The 17,953-nt window shown below is 33.5% G+C and overlaps 1 protein-coding gene across 2 annotated transcripts in view; it reads left to right on the top strand.

Moving 5' to 3' along the window:
• Nucleotides 1-17,953, top strand: part of PPP4R3B (protein phosphatase 4 regulatory subunit 3B) — a 62,369-nt gene that overhangs the window by 28,499 nt on the left and 15,917 nt on the right. For both annotated transcript variants that reach the window (XM_025992672.2, XM_025992673.2), the window contains exons 8-11: nucleotides 10,999-11,130; nucleotides 12,231-12,333; nucleotides 14,604-14,645; nucleotides 16,500-16,658. In XM_025992672.2, the coding sequence (XP_025848457.1) occupies nucleotides 10,999-11,130; nucleotides 12,231-12,333; nucleotides 14,604-14,645; nucleotides 16,500-16,658 (436 nt within the window). The remainder of the gene's footprint in view (nucleotides 1-10,998; nucleotides 11,131-12,230; nucleotides 12,334-14,603; nucleotides 14,646-16,499; nucleotides 16,659-17,953) is intronic.

Here is a 17,953-nt window from a genome sequence, read left to right as displayed (position 1 = left end):
ATTTTAATTATTTAAGAATATAATAATAGCATTGGAGTTATTTTTTTAAGAGTCCTTATTTTGTAAAGTTTTATACTAAATACTTAATAAATTATATATGTTAAAGTTACTTTTAAATAATAATGAAGATGAAATTTGCAATAATAAAGTTTAAAAAAGGCATGAGCTAATCTCTATGGGTTAACTGTTTGATAGTTTGCTTTGAACATGTTTCTTAAAATTGCATCCATTTTTGACTTCTTATTCTGAAGTGATTTTAAATTTACAGAAAAGTTAAAATAATAGTACAAAGAACTCCCATATATACTTCACCCAGATTCCCCAGTTGTTAATATTTTATCTCAAATTTGCTTTATCATACTCTCTGCTTATATTTGTATGTACACATTTATACACAGACATAATTATTTTTGTTCTCAGTCATTGAAGAATAAGGTATAGAAATAATGACACGGTGCCTTTTAACCTGTATCTACTTTAGTGTTTTCTGTTATAATTATCAATATCAGGAAGTTAGTATTTTTACAGTCCTAATATCTAACTGTAGTCCTAACTCAAATTTTGTCAGTTGTCCCAGTAATGTTCTTTTTAACCAAGACAAAACTGAAAACTTTCAGGTCCACTATCCAACAATCTAGATTTATTTCATGGTTCCTCATGATTTGATTTAGGTTGTTATTTCTTTGTGTCAGGAGTGGTATAGAAGTAATGTTTCATTCATTGCATCACATCAAGAAATTCCCTCAACTTTAAAAAATGAGCTTAAAGGGTTTTTTGTTTAGATTGTTTTGCTATTTCACAGACTTTAAGGAGTTGGACCGTTAAATTCTATAGAATTTGAAGAGCTGTGTTTGCTTTCTTCTGACATGGCAGATGGATTAAAAGAAGTATTATATTTGTAGCCTTCATTCATGTTGCTATGAAACAAATTCCATGTGCATTTTTAAAAATAATTCTTATATTTACATATAAAAAACAAAAATGTTTCCACAGCATCCATCAGTTTTTAATCTACTTCAGAATAATGTTCCTGCTCCTGACATTCTTTCTTTTTCCTCTTATTTACTATATTCATGGAATCTAAGATATGTGGATGCTAATATTTTCTTGATCTTACAGGAAAGCGTTAGTGGAAAATATTCATTTGACTTTGTCATGTTTGTGACTTGTCTGATAATGACTGTGTAATGCCATAGATTGTAAAATGTATCTCAATATCAAGAAGTTAAAAGTTTTAAGAAATCTTAGAAACAATGGAATAAAGTATGTTCTTTATCTTTCCCAGTCAGAAAATAGAGTTGCCAGATGATAACCTGGATAATCTCTGAATTCCATGTGTAGGAACCCAGAACTTCCCCTCTGTTGGCTAATTATTTTTTGCGGTATTGCAACATTTTTAAACCCACAGAAATAAACTTTTAAAAACCAGTATGTGCTTCTAAGAATAGTATGAGATTGGAGTGTGATGAAACTAATGGTAATGGGAGTATCATTTCTCTAAAACTTTGATTTAGAAATAACTAAAACCTTGAAAAGTCTCTTGGAAACTTTGGTTAAATCAGATTTCATGGGCCTATATGGTCTCTGTTACAATTACTCAACCCTGCCATCATAATGTGAATTGTCCATAGATGGTGTAACTATGTTCCAGTAAATTTTTCACCTTAAAGTTTTATTTACAAAGTAGGCAGCCAGCAAAGTAGCCTTGTAGTTTGCCAACCCCTGACTTAGACCCCTTTCTCAGAACATTGCAGGTGTTCAGAGGCTCACTCTGAATTGAAGGTTTTAATTGCAGAAGCTGCTATGGCAGTGTAAAAAGTTAAAAGAGAGACCATAGGAATAAGCAGGCTTCAATAGGAAGGAAATCATTGGGCCCTCTTAATTAAGACTGTAAATTTAAAGGGAGATGAAGGTGTGTGTGTGTGAGTGTTCTCTAGAATAGATTTTGGTGCTCCAGCATTGACACATATTAACTGGAGTTACTCTATAATGGTTTATTTGCACATCAAGTCATCATTTGGCTTTTGAAGGAATATTCCAGTAGTTTTTCTCACATCTTCGTTATTTAGCTGCACTTGCTTGAGCATGAGTTTTTTTTTCTAGCCTGAGTAATGCCATTGTTGGAGAACCAGTTTAAGGAAAATTAGATTTGTATGTGTAGTATTTTAATGCCAGTAAAGAACTCTAGTAGACAGAAATAAGTCAAATTTTGAAAGAGGTTCAACTTACAGTGATTCCATTCCCTTTGTTCTGCTATTGGAGAAATAGGCATGGGAGAGTTAATGAGGATACTTAGTGTGTATTTTAGATGACTGTACTGGAGTTAGAGAGTCTAGGTCCTTCGGTTCAGCTAGGTTCTGCTATTCCTTCTAGGAATAGCTTGCTCTTTTGTGTTAATTAAGAGATGAAACGTGCCGTACAGACGTAATGTTGATAATACATTGCTCATTGATGTATGTTCAGTCATTTGTTACATTGTTTTTGGAGCTATTTGTTCATTGTTTCTGAAAAATAGTATTACTTTTGAGCATATGTAGTCATGCATTGTAGTAGATTAATTTTAATTGTTTACTGAGGAAGATGTACCTTTGGAATAACACTGTCTTGTTGTTCCATACTGCTTTGTGGGGTAGAATCTCTAAATCTGTGGTTAATTCTAGTATTTTATTTTATTTTATTTTATTTTATTTTATTTTATTTTATTATTTTATTTTATTTTTTTACACAGAAAATTCTATTATTTTAGAAGTTGATTTTTACTTAATTTGACAGAATTCAGAAAAATAATAATAATAATAGAACCTAACATATATCCTAGGGCTTATCTCATTTTTCCACATCTTTCATTGTCTTTCACTGGCCAATGCCTACTGTATTACCAACTGTAGTTTCATATTTTGTCCAGTTTTCTGTTGTTGTTGTTCTGGGTAAAAACTAAACCTAGTTCCTGTGACTCCATCTTATCCAAAAGCAGAAGTCTGTGTGTAGTTTCAGAGCAGATTTTAGTGCAGAAGTCTAACTCTTATTACAGAATTAGAAAGTTTTTGGATTCATCTCTCTTTTGTGTTTTCTTTAGTAAATTATTTTTGTTTCATTAAAGTACTACTTAAAAGCTATAAAAATAAACCCATCTGACACAAGAATTTGGAAGCCATCTTTTTTTTGTTGTTGTTGTTGAAGATTTTTATTTATTTACTCATGAGAGATAGAGAGCAAGAGAGAGAGAGGCTGAGACACAGGCAGAGGGAGAAACAGGCTCCATGCAGGAAGCCTGATGCGGGACTCGATCCCGGGTCTTCAGGATAACGCCTAGGCTGAAGGAAGCGCTAAACCGCTGAGCCAGACTTTTATATCATTGCATGTGGAAGTTAGTATTTTGATTATGAGAAATTCTCATATTTTGCCCTTTTTCTCCCCTTGCATCTTTTTTCTGATTATCCCGGTTTTTTTCCCCCTTTTCTTTAACAATGAAACTATAATAATAAACTTGAAGAGTGCTGTTTAGTTTCTATGATGATGGAAAAGTTTATTCTGTTACCATTCAACAAGGTAACCCCTTGCTACGTATGGCTACCAAGCACTTAAAATTTAGGTAGTGTGACTAAGGAATTACTGGCTTTAATTTTAAACTGCCTTTTGTGTGGCAAGTAGATACCATATTGAACAGCACAAGATTAGAATATTTGCTACCTATATAGTCTAGAATTGAATCTTTTCTCTTACAACCATTCTAAGCAAAGGATGACTTGATCAGGTCTCTGTTTTAGAAGGGTAGTTCTAATAGCATCATGATGGAGAGATAACTGGAGAAGGAAGGCCTGACCTGTGACAAAAGAAAGGAAGAGGAGAAAAAGGAATTAATGTATTACTTAAGAATGGGTTTGGCCTCATATATCAGAAGAATCAGGAATGGCATCACTAAGAAAGACTAGGAAATACCAGGTCTCATCCCCACAACAGAAATTGATTTAACAACTAGTAACAGACACGAATACCTCCACCCAGCTTCTAGAGTCCAGATTAGAGATTATAGTACTTGAGTGGAGCACAGAAATGAGAAATGATGCATTGAAAGGGTAGGAGCAATTTCACTTTACCTTTGTCACTTCTCCCCAAGTCAGCATAGCACACCACTGAGAGAGATCCTCTGGGCCCACAGATTCTCTCATGGGGAAAGGGAGTATAAAGTGAGAGTGTGATATCCCTAGCCTTTCAGAACATTACCCATGAGGGCCATTTCTTTCTTGTACTATCCAGAACAGTGAGGGAATCACCTTGCAATAGCTAAGAAGAAAGAAAAGGAGCAGGGACTCTCAGCACCACCACACACATTTCAATAACTGGCCCATGTACTCTGGTAATGAACCCCATCAGCTGACCCAGCCAAAAACTCTGACTAGGCTGACTTGTGAAGAATTTTCCTTGCCAAAGCCAGTCTTTAAAGACCGAAAGAGCTAATTGCTTCTTTAGATGGGCAGACAGCAGTGCAAGATTACAAAGATCAGGAAAAACTTGATACCACCATAAGCTATCATAGCTGACCCTAAAATAATGGAAAACTGTGAACTACCTGACAATCCAAAATAATTGTCTTAAAGAAGCTCAGTGAGCCGCAAGAGAACACAGATAACTAAATGAAATCAGAAAAATAGTACGTGAACAAAATGAGAAGTTCAACAGAGACACAAACTATTAAAAAATAATCAAAATCTAGAGCTAAAGAATACATTGACTAAACTGGAAAGAAAGAAAAAAAGCAATAAACAACTTTAGCAGCAGATTCAATCAAGTAGAAATAAAAATAGAGAACTCAAAGACCAGCCATTTGAAAATATCCAGTCAGAGAACTAAAAGAAAAAAAGAATGAAAAATAGTGGAGAAAAGCTTTCATGTATTATGAGATATCATAAAGAAAACAGTATACACATTATAGGAACCTCATACCTCGAAGGAGAAGAGAAAGAAAGGGGGAAGAAATTTATTTAAAGAAATAATGGCTAAAAAAAAAAAAAAAGAAAGAAAAAAAGAAATAATGGCTAATAGCATCAAATCAGGGGAAAGAAATGGTCGTCCAAGCACATGAAATTTATATGTCTTCATATAGGCTATCCAAAGAGATCTTCACTAAGACACATTACAATAAAACTATCAAAAGTCAAAAACAGAATTTTTAGAGCAGCAAAACAAAAAACTAAAAAAACCTCATCATATGCAAGGAAACTCCCATAAGTTTTAGCAAATTTCTCAGCAAAATCCTTACAGGCCAGAAGAAAGTGAGATGATAAATCCAAAGTGTTAAAAATGCCAACTGAGAATGCTTTACCTGGCATCACTAGACTGGTCTCAGAAGACATGCTAAAGGGAATTCTTAAAGTTAAATGAAAGAACACTAAACAGCTCCAAGAAAACATGTAAATAGAAATGGTGTAAATCTCACTGGTGGGACAGCCCCAGTGGCGCAGCGGTTTGGCGCCGCCTGCAGCCCAGAGCGTGATCCGAGACCCTGGATCGAGTCCCACGTGGGGCTCTCTGCGTGGATCCTGCTTCTCCCTCTGCCTGTGTCTCTGCCTCTCTCTCTGTGTGTGTCTCTATGAATAAATAAATAAAATCTTAAAAAAAAAAAATCTCACTGGTGAAGGTAAATATGTAGACGGATACAGAATGATATAATACTCTATTCATGGTGTATAAATCACTTTTAACCCTAATACAAAAGGTAAAAGACAAATATTAATAACTATAATTACAAAAATTAATAGATACACAATATAAAAAGAAATCTGACATCAACAGTATGTAGGTTGGGAATAAAAGTGTAGAGTTTGTTTGCAATTGGTGATGAGATGTTAATATTCAAAATATGTAAGGAATTCCTGCAGCCCAGTAGCAAAAAATATAGCCCAATTTGAAAATGGGCAAAGGAACTAAACAGACATTTCTCCAAAGTACACATACATCTATTAGGATGGCAAGTATTGGAACTTCAGGAGAAGATGGTGGTCTGTACAGGAGTTAAAGTTCCTCATAATTTTCTCTTGTTGGAAGAACTTGAGGGATGAAAGGTGTAGTAAGCAATGGTACTGTCATTTATACATAAACCTAGAGTACTCAAAATAGAGTTCAGGCTTACAAGATGAAAGCATGGAGAGAAGAGTCAGATGCTGTGGAAGCATGTGTGTTTCTGAAAAGTGAAAAATCTCAAGAAGAAAAAACAAATGGCATGCTTTATCCATCTTGCTTATTGAAAGCTTCAGGTGAAGTCGTCTGAAGTAGCAGGTACAAAGAATATTGTCACAAATGGTGTTAAGTTTTGAAGTGGTGAGGGTGCTGACTAGTAGTATCAAACATAGTTCAATATTGTTTTGATGCCTGTATTTATAATTAAAAAATGTGGAGGAAATCATGGATTTCTGTTAAAAGCCATTCCTATGTGTGTTACATGTAACAGACATTGTAAATATTTACAGTCTTTGTTTGACAAACCAGTGCATTTAAGTGCAGCCAACAGAAAGGAAATAGGTTTATGGATATATGATTTTGAGATGAAGGTTAGTCTTAAAATGTAAATAAAATGTGGAACCTGTCCTCAAAAAAAAAAAAAGGATGGCTAATATCAAAAAATATTGATAACAAGTCATGATAAGGATGTGGAGAAAAGAAGAGCCCTTGTACATTGATGATGGGGATATACTGGTGCAGCTATCATGGAAAACAGTATGGAAGTTCCTCTAAAAATTAAAATAGACTACTATATGACCCAGCAATCTTCTGTCTATAAATCCAAAAGATCTTAAAGTGAAATTTCTTCCTTGTTCATTACAGCATTATTCACAATAGTCAAGACATCTAAGCCACCTCAATGTCCATCTGCAGATGAATTGATAAAATTTGTCACATATATACAGTAGAACATTATTCAGCATTGTAATAGGAAATCCTGTTCACTTGAATGAACCTAGAGGACATTTTGCTAAGTGAAATTAGCTAGACACAGAAGGAATAATACGTGATAATTCTTAAATGAGGAATATAAAATAGACTCCTAGAATAAGAATAATGGTGCTTGCTAGGGGATGTGGAGTGGGGGAAATGGGGAAGACATTAGTTAAAGGGTATATAGTTTTAGTTATACAGGATAAGTAAGTTCCAGAGATCTACTATACAGTATCATAGTACCTAAGAATATTATATACTTAAAATTTTGCTAACAGAGTAGATACTATGTTAAATGTTTTTATCACACACAAAAAAGAGAAACCAACTTAGAATAGTTCTACCTAATAAAAGTTTTATTAATGTCACAATAAGTCATGAGCAGCTCCATGATACCCTCAGATAGCAGCTCATGATGCCAAAAGACTTTCATCTGTTGAATCAGTCATCCTCATTTTCTGGTTTTAATGTCTGTTACCGTGAGGTTGAAAGATTTCTATTCCACCTCCAGGAATAAGAAAGGCAGAAAGCAAAATAAGAGAGCAGATAGCTTTTGTGTTTCATTTTAAAGCACTTTCCTGAAGGTTCTACTTAGCGGTTTCTACTTGGATTTCTTTGGCCAAAAGGAAGTTACCCTTAGCTATGAAGGATTGGGAAACAATGTTTTCACTAAGTACATTACCTCTGAACAAAATTTGGGCTCTGCTAGCAAAGCAAAGAAAATAGAGACTAGGTTGGCATCTCGTAGTATCAGCCATAGTCCACTCTAGCTACCTAACTTTCATACATATTTTTCTTTCCTCACCCACCCTTCCCTCAAGGGAGACAAATCAAGTTTCTGTTCACTTTTGTATCCAGTACCACGTACAGAATATTTGAGTATTAGGTAGTCCTCTTCAAGTCCAGATAAGCCTCCCCAGTGTTTCAGTGACCTATAAACAGATAGTTTATCTGCCCCCAACATCACAACTAAAGTGCTTTTATTTGGTAAAAGAGAGCATACAGATAGCAGTCGTTCATTCACAACTGTGATTCACTGGTTCATCAGATATTTGTTGAATAGCAATGGTGTGGACTCCTTGTCCTGGGAAGTCCTTGATTAACTAAACCAGTAGTCTCTAAAGAATCCCCCTTGCCTATTTTTTTCCAAAGCCTTTCTTCCCTCAAGACATTATCACTGTGTCTACATCTGAGATGGGCAACAGAAGATGCCTTTCCTTCAAGGACCTATATAATCTTCACAGCCTACTTTCTGTTGGTGTGAGTTCTGTGGCCCAGTGGTGGTCTTAGAGATTGGACAGTCATGGAAGTGTTGCTTATTTTAAAACTTTCTTAAAAAAAAAATAAATAAATAAAACTTTCTTGACAGTTAAGCTTCCTCAACTATGTAGTAGGCTTCCAAACTATTTGCTTGTTATGGATTTTAAAGATTTTATCCAAGCCTAATCTCTTTTTTTGAAAGTCTTATTTATTAGAATGCGTGCTGCACGAGTGGCAGGAAAGGCAGAGGAAGAGGGAGAGACTCTTAAGCTAACTCCCCACTGAGGGCGGAGCTCAACTCCGGACTCAGTCTTACAACCCTGAGATCATAACCTGAGCCAAAACCAAGAGTCAGATGTTCAGCCGATCGAGCCATCCAGGCACCCCATGTCCAGGCATAATTAATTCAGTTTATCTACTAACCTCTGTGCCCTTCCTGTCTGAAGCTTGAGTATCTTAAAATGTTCTAGAGAAGAGTATCTAATGCATATACCTCTCTCTGGCAGGGAAGTCTTACAGGCCTTTGAGAAAGGCAGTTCTTTTCTTATTTCCTGAAAAGGCTATAGCTCTCTTTAGCAGTCATTTTCACTATGAAATACATAAATCAACATTTTTCACTTCCACGTGTTACTAAATTATGGGACTCAAAGTTTGGCATTGATACTGATGGAAGCAGGATTTATGAGAAGCTGCATGTAAGAGAGAAAACAAGAATAAATAGTTTGAAGAATGTATATTGAAATGACATTTCAGTGTTATGAGCTATACCTTAAGTATTTCTTGCCACTGTGGTTTTATTTAGATATAACCTACATTCATCATTTATGATTTTTTGTGCCTACTTTAAATGCATAAACTTATGAAAGAAGATTATATATAATTTAGCGAATTATCTAAGGCCCTAATTAACTGGTAGAATATAAGTAGTACACATTGACATAAATTTAAAGTAAGTAAATGCCCTAGCATTGTCCTGAAGAAAGTTCATTGGATGACACCTTTTTGTAGTATCTTAATATTTACGTGAGTTGTGCTTTGCTGATCCCACTAGAATAAGAAAGAGCAAGGGGATCCCTGGGTGGCGCGCAGTGGTTTAGCACCTGCCTTTGGCCCAGGGCACGATCCTGGAGACCCGGGATCGAATCCCACGTCGGGCTCCCGGTGCATGGAGCCTGCTTCTCCCTCAGCCTGTGTCTCTGCCTCTCTCTCTCTCTGTGTGACTATCATAAATAAATTAAAAAAAAAAAAAAAAAAAGAATAAGAAAGAGCAGCAGATAAATGTGGAATCTCCCTTTTTCCTTGTAACTGAAATGAGGCTTGGTTCTGGATTTATTAATTCTGTGATTTTTATTTCATAATTCCTCTTTGAAGAGATTTTATTCTGTTTCTAATGCCATGACAGAATTGATTCATTAGTGTTCAAATTTTGAAACATGGTAGGGGTTAGGGTTCTAATTTTATTTATTTATTTTTTTTAATTAAATTTTTTTTTAATTTTATTTATTTATGATAGTCACACACAGAGAGAGAGAGAGATAGAGGCAGAGACATAGGCAGAGGGAGAAGCAGGCTCCATGCACCGGGAGCCCGACATGGGATTCGATCCCGGGTCTCCAGGATCGCGCCCTGGGCCAAAGGCAGGCGCCAAACCGCTGCGCCACCCAGGGATCCCAGGGTTCTAATTTTAAGTTAAGTGACTGTGACATGCTTTTGTTGGTTCTCTTCATGGAACACAGACAACTTTGCAGGGAAATACTTGTGGAAACCACAGTATGTTAAATTTAAGAGGGGCTAGCACAACAAAAGTAACAAAAAGTACTTTATCCTGGGGTTGCCTGAGTAACTCAGTCGGTTAAGCATATGCCTTTCAGCTCAGATCATGGTCTCAGGGTCCTGGAATGGAGCCTTAAGTCCTTGTCCCTGCTAAGCAGGGGGTCTGCTTTTGCCTCTGCCCCTCCTCCCTGCTCACGTGCATGCTTGCTCTCTCTCAAATAAATAAAATCTTTTTTTAAAAAGTGCTTTATACTGAAGATTTATTGTTTTACAAAATTCTCCCAACTTAAGAAATTTATCTTCATCCCATGCAGTTCCTTCATTTCATTTCCTTCAGTTACTATATTTCTTCCCCCAATAATAAGTATATTCTCAAATCAATTGAGTTGATGTCAAAACTTTTTTCTTTGATATGAACACTTTGTACTATAATTTTCAAGATTTCTTAAAAATACAGGAAGAGGCAAATACTGTATCTGCAAGCTACTTTGTAGTTTCATAATTAAGATCCCAAAACATGCAATTAATGCAGATCTCTATGGCATTAGATTATTATGTAACACAGTGTGCACCCACTTGCCTCCTGTGGAGAGTTGTATACTGGGTTTTCCTCACTGTTTGGTAGAAAGGATTTTCTCTTTTGAAACTGATATAATCTGTTTTAGGGTCACATGATGTATGATCTTCCTTGTTCAGGTGGCTTCTAAATTCCAATCTGAGGCTGAAATTTAGAACAATAATCTTTTAGAATCTCTAATGAACAAGAATCACCGATGATTAATGATTTTGTTTTCTACTTCCATATGTTGATGTTGCCATAAGCTGTAGTGTGCTCTGTTTTTTTTTTTTTTTAGTGAGCTTTTTTCACTCTAGTGTGTTTATAGAACTTTGAAAAATACTGGGAATATAAAAGTTTAAACAAGTTCATTAAAAAAAAAAAACAAGTTATTTTTTGGTTCTGGTTTTATTCTTTCAGCTGGTATATTTGTCTTCTATCCAAACCAGATCTAATGGAAATACATTTTCTTTCAGGATATCCTTCTCATTAATGTAGTAATTGAGCAAATGATCTGTGATACTGATCCTGAGCTAGGAGGTGCTGTTCAGTTAATGGGACTTCTTCGTACTCTAATTGATCCAGAAAACATGCTGGCTACAACTAATGTAAGAAATTATTCTGAGATAAAAATGTTTTGGTCTAGTCAGTTTAGGTAATTTAATGTATAATAAATTATGTATAATATATAAATTATATGTAAATATAAAATCTTAAAATGTGTACAATTTTGGAAAATAATATTTACGTATTTGTACACTTGGGATCCAAATAGCTGTGGTGTTCCTGCAGCAGTTTATTTGTGGTAAAATGCAAATTGTGATCTGCGAAAATCTTAGTAAAATGTTAGCATTTCTATTAATGGCCCTTGGCCTCATTCTGTTAACTTCTTAAAAATGAATGCACAACAGGGTACGTATGTGTAACACTGCTGAACTGTAAACAGTAAAAATGCCTAAGATAGTAAATTTTATGTTATGTATTCTTTAATCATAATGAAAGAATTAATATGTACTGAATGATGTCAACTACATGATAGGAGAAGTCATTCAGAAAAGACTTATGGAAATATTCCAAAATATTAATAGTTGTCTCAAAGTGCTGGGATATTTTTTCTTTATAAAATTACTTTATATTTAGAAAAGAATGTATATATTGTGTTTAAATCATTACTTGTTTATGAGACCATTGTATAAAAAATAGTGGCCAAAAATCAAAAGACACTGTTTTCCAAGTTTCCAAATAATAAATTTTTGAAATTTAGAAAATAGATCTAAATTCTGTACTGTTCAAATGGCTTGATAAATCACTTTGGTGTTTTTCCCAATTTGGATATGCTATGAATGTAGTTTGAAATTTGTATATGGTATGGATAAGAGTTTGAAATTTTAAGCAGTTAAGTTGGTCCTATATTACATTGCTTGACAGAGCCTTTGCATCTCAGATCACAAGCATGTTAGAAAAAAATTCTTCTGAATAATTTTCCTCAGAAATATTTTTTATAATCTTTTTCTTGCTTTCATTTTAATTTAGTTATATGAAATAGATTTGATTTTTCAGTTCTGCAGAAATACAATTAAGGTGAATATAACTAGTTTTTTGGTGCTTTCATGGTATCTTAAAGTATCTGTTATTTGTATATGACTTGCATTAACTCTTAAAGATATTAATTAAAAAGCAATATTTTAAAAAATTCTGTGTGTTTCAGAAAACTGAAAAAAGTGAATTTCTAAATTTCTTCTACAACCATTGTATGCATGTTCTCACAGCACCACTTTTGACCAATACTTCAGAAGACAAGTGTGAAAAGGGTAGGTAGGGTATCTTATCTGCTTATGATTTCCATTTTTAAAGAGTGAAATAAGTAGTATAACTATAACAGACTGTCTACTCAGTGCTTTATATGACAGAAAAATTACTACTGAAAAATTTAAACTGCAGTATAAAATCACGATATCCATTGTTTCAGAAGGTCTGTGTTAGAGAATGATACAGAAAATGTGGCAAAAAGTATTACATCTTGAGGAAGAGAGATATAAACACTTAACAAAAGGAGATTATCTAGAGTGGGCAAGAGTAAACAGTTTATTACCCTACATTAGAAAATCCAAGGGAACAGTCATTTTGGAGAATAATTTGGCAATAAAGTACAAGCTCTCTAGTTTCACAACATAAGGATCAAAAGTTGATGAGGTTAATCAAAAAAGTCGGTTAAAGCAGCAAAAAATTAAAATAACTAAACACTCTAAATGCTGACTCATTTACTAATATTTTGTATAGGGGTAAGGCTTTTTTTAATACTTTTTATTGTATTTCTATGTCCTCTTTCAGGCATAAACTACACACATAATTCATCAGCTATAACTTCTGGTTTTAAAGACTTCTAGACTGTATTAAACTTAGCCCATAGATACTACATTTTTATATTTCATCAGTCTGTGGTATTTAAATTATGTAATCATACTGCCAAAAATAATTAGTGTAAACAAAGGACATTTTGATATGCATACAATGTAACTGGTAAAATGAGAAATGAGGGGGGCATATTCTCTTGAGAGTGTTGGCTAATTGGTAAGTCATTTTAAAGAGGAAGTCAGTTAAAGAGAATGTTTACTAAACTAAGTTGTGAAATGAGCATACCTTACATAATACCATCAATTCAATTTCTGAGTGTATATCCTAGGGAACATTTATGTATAATGCATGAACAGTTACAAGCATGTGTAAGAAAATGGAGAATGTGTTATAGTCATACAGTGGAATTCTATATAGCAGTTAAAATAACAATTTTGATGCCATCTAACTAGTTCTCAAAAATACAAAATTGGGTAAAACATGTTCCAGAACGTTTTCATGCAGAATAGCTTCATTTGTATAAATTAAAATAAATGCATTTTTAATCTTTATTTAAAAATAAGACATTTCCAGCTTATAGAAATATTTAGAAAATTGTAGGACAGAAACCCATATATATCCTGTTGGCTTTATCAAAACAAACTTGCCCTATTTTTTTCAAATTTTTTTGAAAAGAAAATAAATTACAGACACTGTTAGAGTTTCCTATGCACACCTTCACATTCTCACTTTACCCCATCCCTCAAGGAATGCTGAATTTGAAGTTTATCACACCATGTGTGTTTATATTATTATGACCTGTAATGCATTGTTTCTCGTGTTTTTAAAACTTGATATGAATTCATTTCTGTTGTACACATTATTTTACCTTTTTTTTCTTTTACTCAGTGTATTTTTGAAATCTATCCATATTGATACCTAGAGTTCTTACTTATTTTTAACTTTTGAATAATATGGTCTCTTGTGTGTTGTAATTTAGCCATTCTGTTTCTAATGTACATTTGTTTCTAGTTTGCTATTACACATAATGCGATAGACATTCGTATTTTTCCCTATGCCATTGTGCTCTAAGATTGTATGCCTAGAATTCAGAACTTAAAATATCCTACTTACTTTCAAAGTATAAATGATAATTGTTAACATGTATCATTCTGGAGTTTAAGAAATTCCTATATCGAGAGAGACATGCCCTAATTGTTGGAGGATGACTAAGAAGTAAAAGAAAATGTGTCAGTCTTATCTCTGGTTGTAACTTCACTTTTTTATCAGAATATTTATTGTTTTTTAACAGTTTCTCATCTGCACTCAGTTCTGTAAAAGATTGCAGATACAGGTATAATATTTGAAGCAACTATTTTTTTAAATTGAAGTATAGTTGACACATGATGCTGCATTACTTTCAGTGGACAGCACGATAGTTTAACAAGTCTATACATTAAGTTATGCTCACCACAACTATAGCTACCATCTATCACCAAATGATACTACTACAGTACCATTGATTATATTCCCTGTGCTGTACCTTTTATCCCTGTGACATACATTCCATAACTGGAATCCTCTATCTCCCTTCACCCGTTTTGCCTGTCCCCTCACCCTCTTCACAATTAATTCTTCTTAGTGGTTATTCAGGTAAAATGAGATGGTCAAAAACATGCTTTGTATGTTGTGACTAGGAAAATATGGAATAATTACTGAAGTAACTGACTTTAACTTTTTTTGTTAGATAATATAGTTGGATCTAACAAAAACAGCACGATTTGCCCTGGTAAGTATAAATTCCTATTTTAGGAGTTAATACAAATAGTAAGCTTTTTTTGCTCAGAATATAATGCATTTATTTATACAAGGCTAGGAAAGGCATATATTTTTTTAAAAATCCAAAAAAAAAAATTACCTTTTTTCTTTATTGTAAAGAAGAACATTCCACTTTCTCTAACATAAAAGATGGAAAACTGGTTGGAATTTTGTTTTTTTCCTCCAAATTTAGAATTCTTTTTTTTTTTTTTAATTTTTATTTATTTATGATAGTCACAGAGAGAGAGAGAGAGAGAGAGAGAGAGGCAGAGACACAGGCGGAGGGAGAAGCAGGCTCCATGCACCGGGAGCCCGACGTGGGACTCGATCCCGGGTCCCCAGGATCGCGCCCTGGGCCAAAGGCAGGCGCCAAACCGCTGCGCCACCCAGGGATCCCTCCTCCAAATTTAGAAATTATTTTCTGATATCTTTTTGAAAAGACATCTGAAAGTTGAGTTCATTATTTTTGAAACGTAGTAAACTAAGGCCAGTTAGGAATGCTGCATGAAAGCATTATGCTTAGGTATTTATGAATCTGAGTGTAAGCACTGTTGCTTCTACTTGGAGCACACATACCCAGGTATCACGTTGAAAGTATGGAAAATATGCTGTGTGCACCTAGCATCCTATCTTTCTCTACTAGGCTTATCAGTGGTCTAGGAGAGCCAGTTTCAGTTGAGGAGACCATTTAGAAATTGGATTAGTTAGAGATACAATGATTAATTTGAGAAAGTAAAAACAAGACATTTGATTAACACTGAAGATGACTGTTACAAAATCTTTTGTAATTAAATTGAGAAATTAAGAGTTTCTTTTTTTATTGGTGAGGGACTCTTTCAAATATTGGCTGTGGTGTTAGCGTTTATAGATTGGTCTGAAGCAAGTAAAAGTCTTTACTTGCATTTGATGTAGGAAAGATCTTCATAAATACCAGAACTATATTTTGTATTTTTAATGGCTATTCTATTCTCAATAGAATGCTCATTTATTCCCGATACCTTCAGAGTTCCACAAAATATGTGTTCATCTTCTTGAAAAATAAAATAGTTGGATTAGATTTATTCTGTAAAGCTGTGATTCTAAAATTTCCTTGCAGTTTAATATTTCTTTCCTAAAACATTTATGATAGGTGTCAGTAATTATTGACATAAGTCCTTGGACCATTCAGTTTTGATGTTTATGAACCAATTTGAAATCATTTCATTAATGCATACATACACGAAGGCCTCTTGAGGGAGAAAAAGGTAGTGTATTTCAATGGGCCTCTCATAGATATCACGATTTAATGTTAGAAAGATTATTGTTAAAAAATCTTGTGTAATATTTTTCAGGTGATATTCAAATAGCCAAAATATCCTTTCCTTAAAGATATCTTTAAAGAAAGCATGTTAATTTTTCTTGGGGGAAATTTTGCTGCACCATGATAGGCAGAAAGCCTGAGGTATTTATTATTCTTAACTGTGAACCCTTTAATAGATTCATTAATATCAATAATGAAAGCATATATTAAAGAAACATTACTAAGAAGATATCAATGCAATGAGGGTTTTCTTATCATGTTTGTAGATTTTTATTTAGGCATTCTTTTTTTCCTTTTACCACTAATAAATACTTTATACAGAGCCTTAGAAAGTATCAGTTTGATCAATAAAACAATTATTTGAGAATCTGCTAATAAAAAAGTAAAAATCTGTAGCTTCTTTAATTTATATAAAAATGAAGAAATGCAGTTTAGCTTTTGCTCTAAAATATGGGACATAAACTTTATTCTCTTTAGGTGAATTGCAATATTTATTTTATTTTCATGTGATGACTTTCTTTGTAGATAATTATCAAACAGCACAGCTGCTTGCCTTAATTTTAGAACTACTCACATTTTGTGTGGAACATCACACATATCACATAAAAAACTATATTATGAACAAGGACTTGCTAAGAAGAGTCTTGGTCTTGATGAATTCAAAGCACACTTTCCTGGCCTTGTGTAAGTAACAATTTAAAAGAACATTCTTGTAAGATATTTTAAGGAACAATATTTTTAATAAAGATAAAACCTGAAACTACCCATATGAGGTTTTTTTTTAGCCGTATATATGCTATCATGAGAAGTACTAATCTTTTGTTTTCTTTTATTTAAAGGACAAGAGGAATAGGTCATGGTGCTTCCCTACTCACATATTACTCACATTTAGATTGAATTAGATTAACTGTTGTGATAAAATACCATGTACGATGACGACATTTCACTAATAGAACAAGTCCTGCCGTCTTTCACATCTGTTTCATCAAACTATCATAGTGACTTTTTAAATTTGAGATATGGGCCTTGAAATGTTTTTGTATAACTCGGGTTATTTATTGAATTTATAAAATAGCTTATGAGTAGTCCCCCTCAGTATACCACTGGGACCAATAATCTCCAAACTTAAATGCTTCAGTATTGATTTTTGGCAAACTGTTAATTTTCCTTTCCTCTTGATAACTTTACCTGCAAATAGAGATAAAGTGACCTCCTTCACCCTCCAAATAAAAAGAGTTTTGTGTGTTTTTTCTGAGTATAAAAGTTACAGTCAAAATTGAAACATTTAATGTATAGTGAAAAGGTATTTTGCTACTCCACATAACACTGTAGTGAATAGTATATAAGTCTTTTAAGTACTGGTTTCTTTATTTCCATAGTACAGATTCCCAATAATGATAATGCCAGGACAAAATGTTTATATAGTTTAAATGTATCCTTTTAAATTTGAATTTCATATACAGCCTCCAGATTACTTTCCCAAAAGATTGAAGCCCTTGACACTCTTGCAGCACTCACTGATTCCTAAAATGTTATGAAGAGGATGATGGAAAATGTGGTATTTCATTTGTGTTTTAATTTACCTTTTAACTTCATTTTCCTTGGCAACATATTTTCATGTTTTAGTGCTTTTGAATTTTATCTGTTGTGAATTGCCTATTATCTTTTTCTTAGAGCTTTCATATTAGAGATATTAATTGTCTTTTGCATTTGCCTTTATTTATAGTACTTTTTCATATAACAGTTTTAAGATTGTGATGAAAAAATATATCTCTTTTTTCCCTTTATGAGTTTTAGGGGTTTTGTTTTGCTTAGGAACATCTGTGTCCTAATATTACACAAATAAAATATTCTCCTCAATTTACTTCTAATATTTTTGTTATTTCACTTTTAACTTCCATATATAATACGTTTGAAGTTTGTTTTTGTATATGGTTTGGAGGGCTCACTTTGTTTTCTTCCAGATGGATAGCAAGTCA

Source organism: Vulpes vulpes, chromosome 16 (assembly GCF_048418805.1).
Source record: "Vulpes vulpes isolate BD-2025 chromosome 16, VulVul3, whole genome shotgun sequence".
NCBI lineage: Eukaryota > Metazoa > Chordata > Mammalia > Carnivora > Canidae > Vulpes > Vulpes vulpes.
This window is presented reverse-complemented; position numbering and strand designations above follow the sequence as displayed.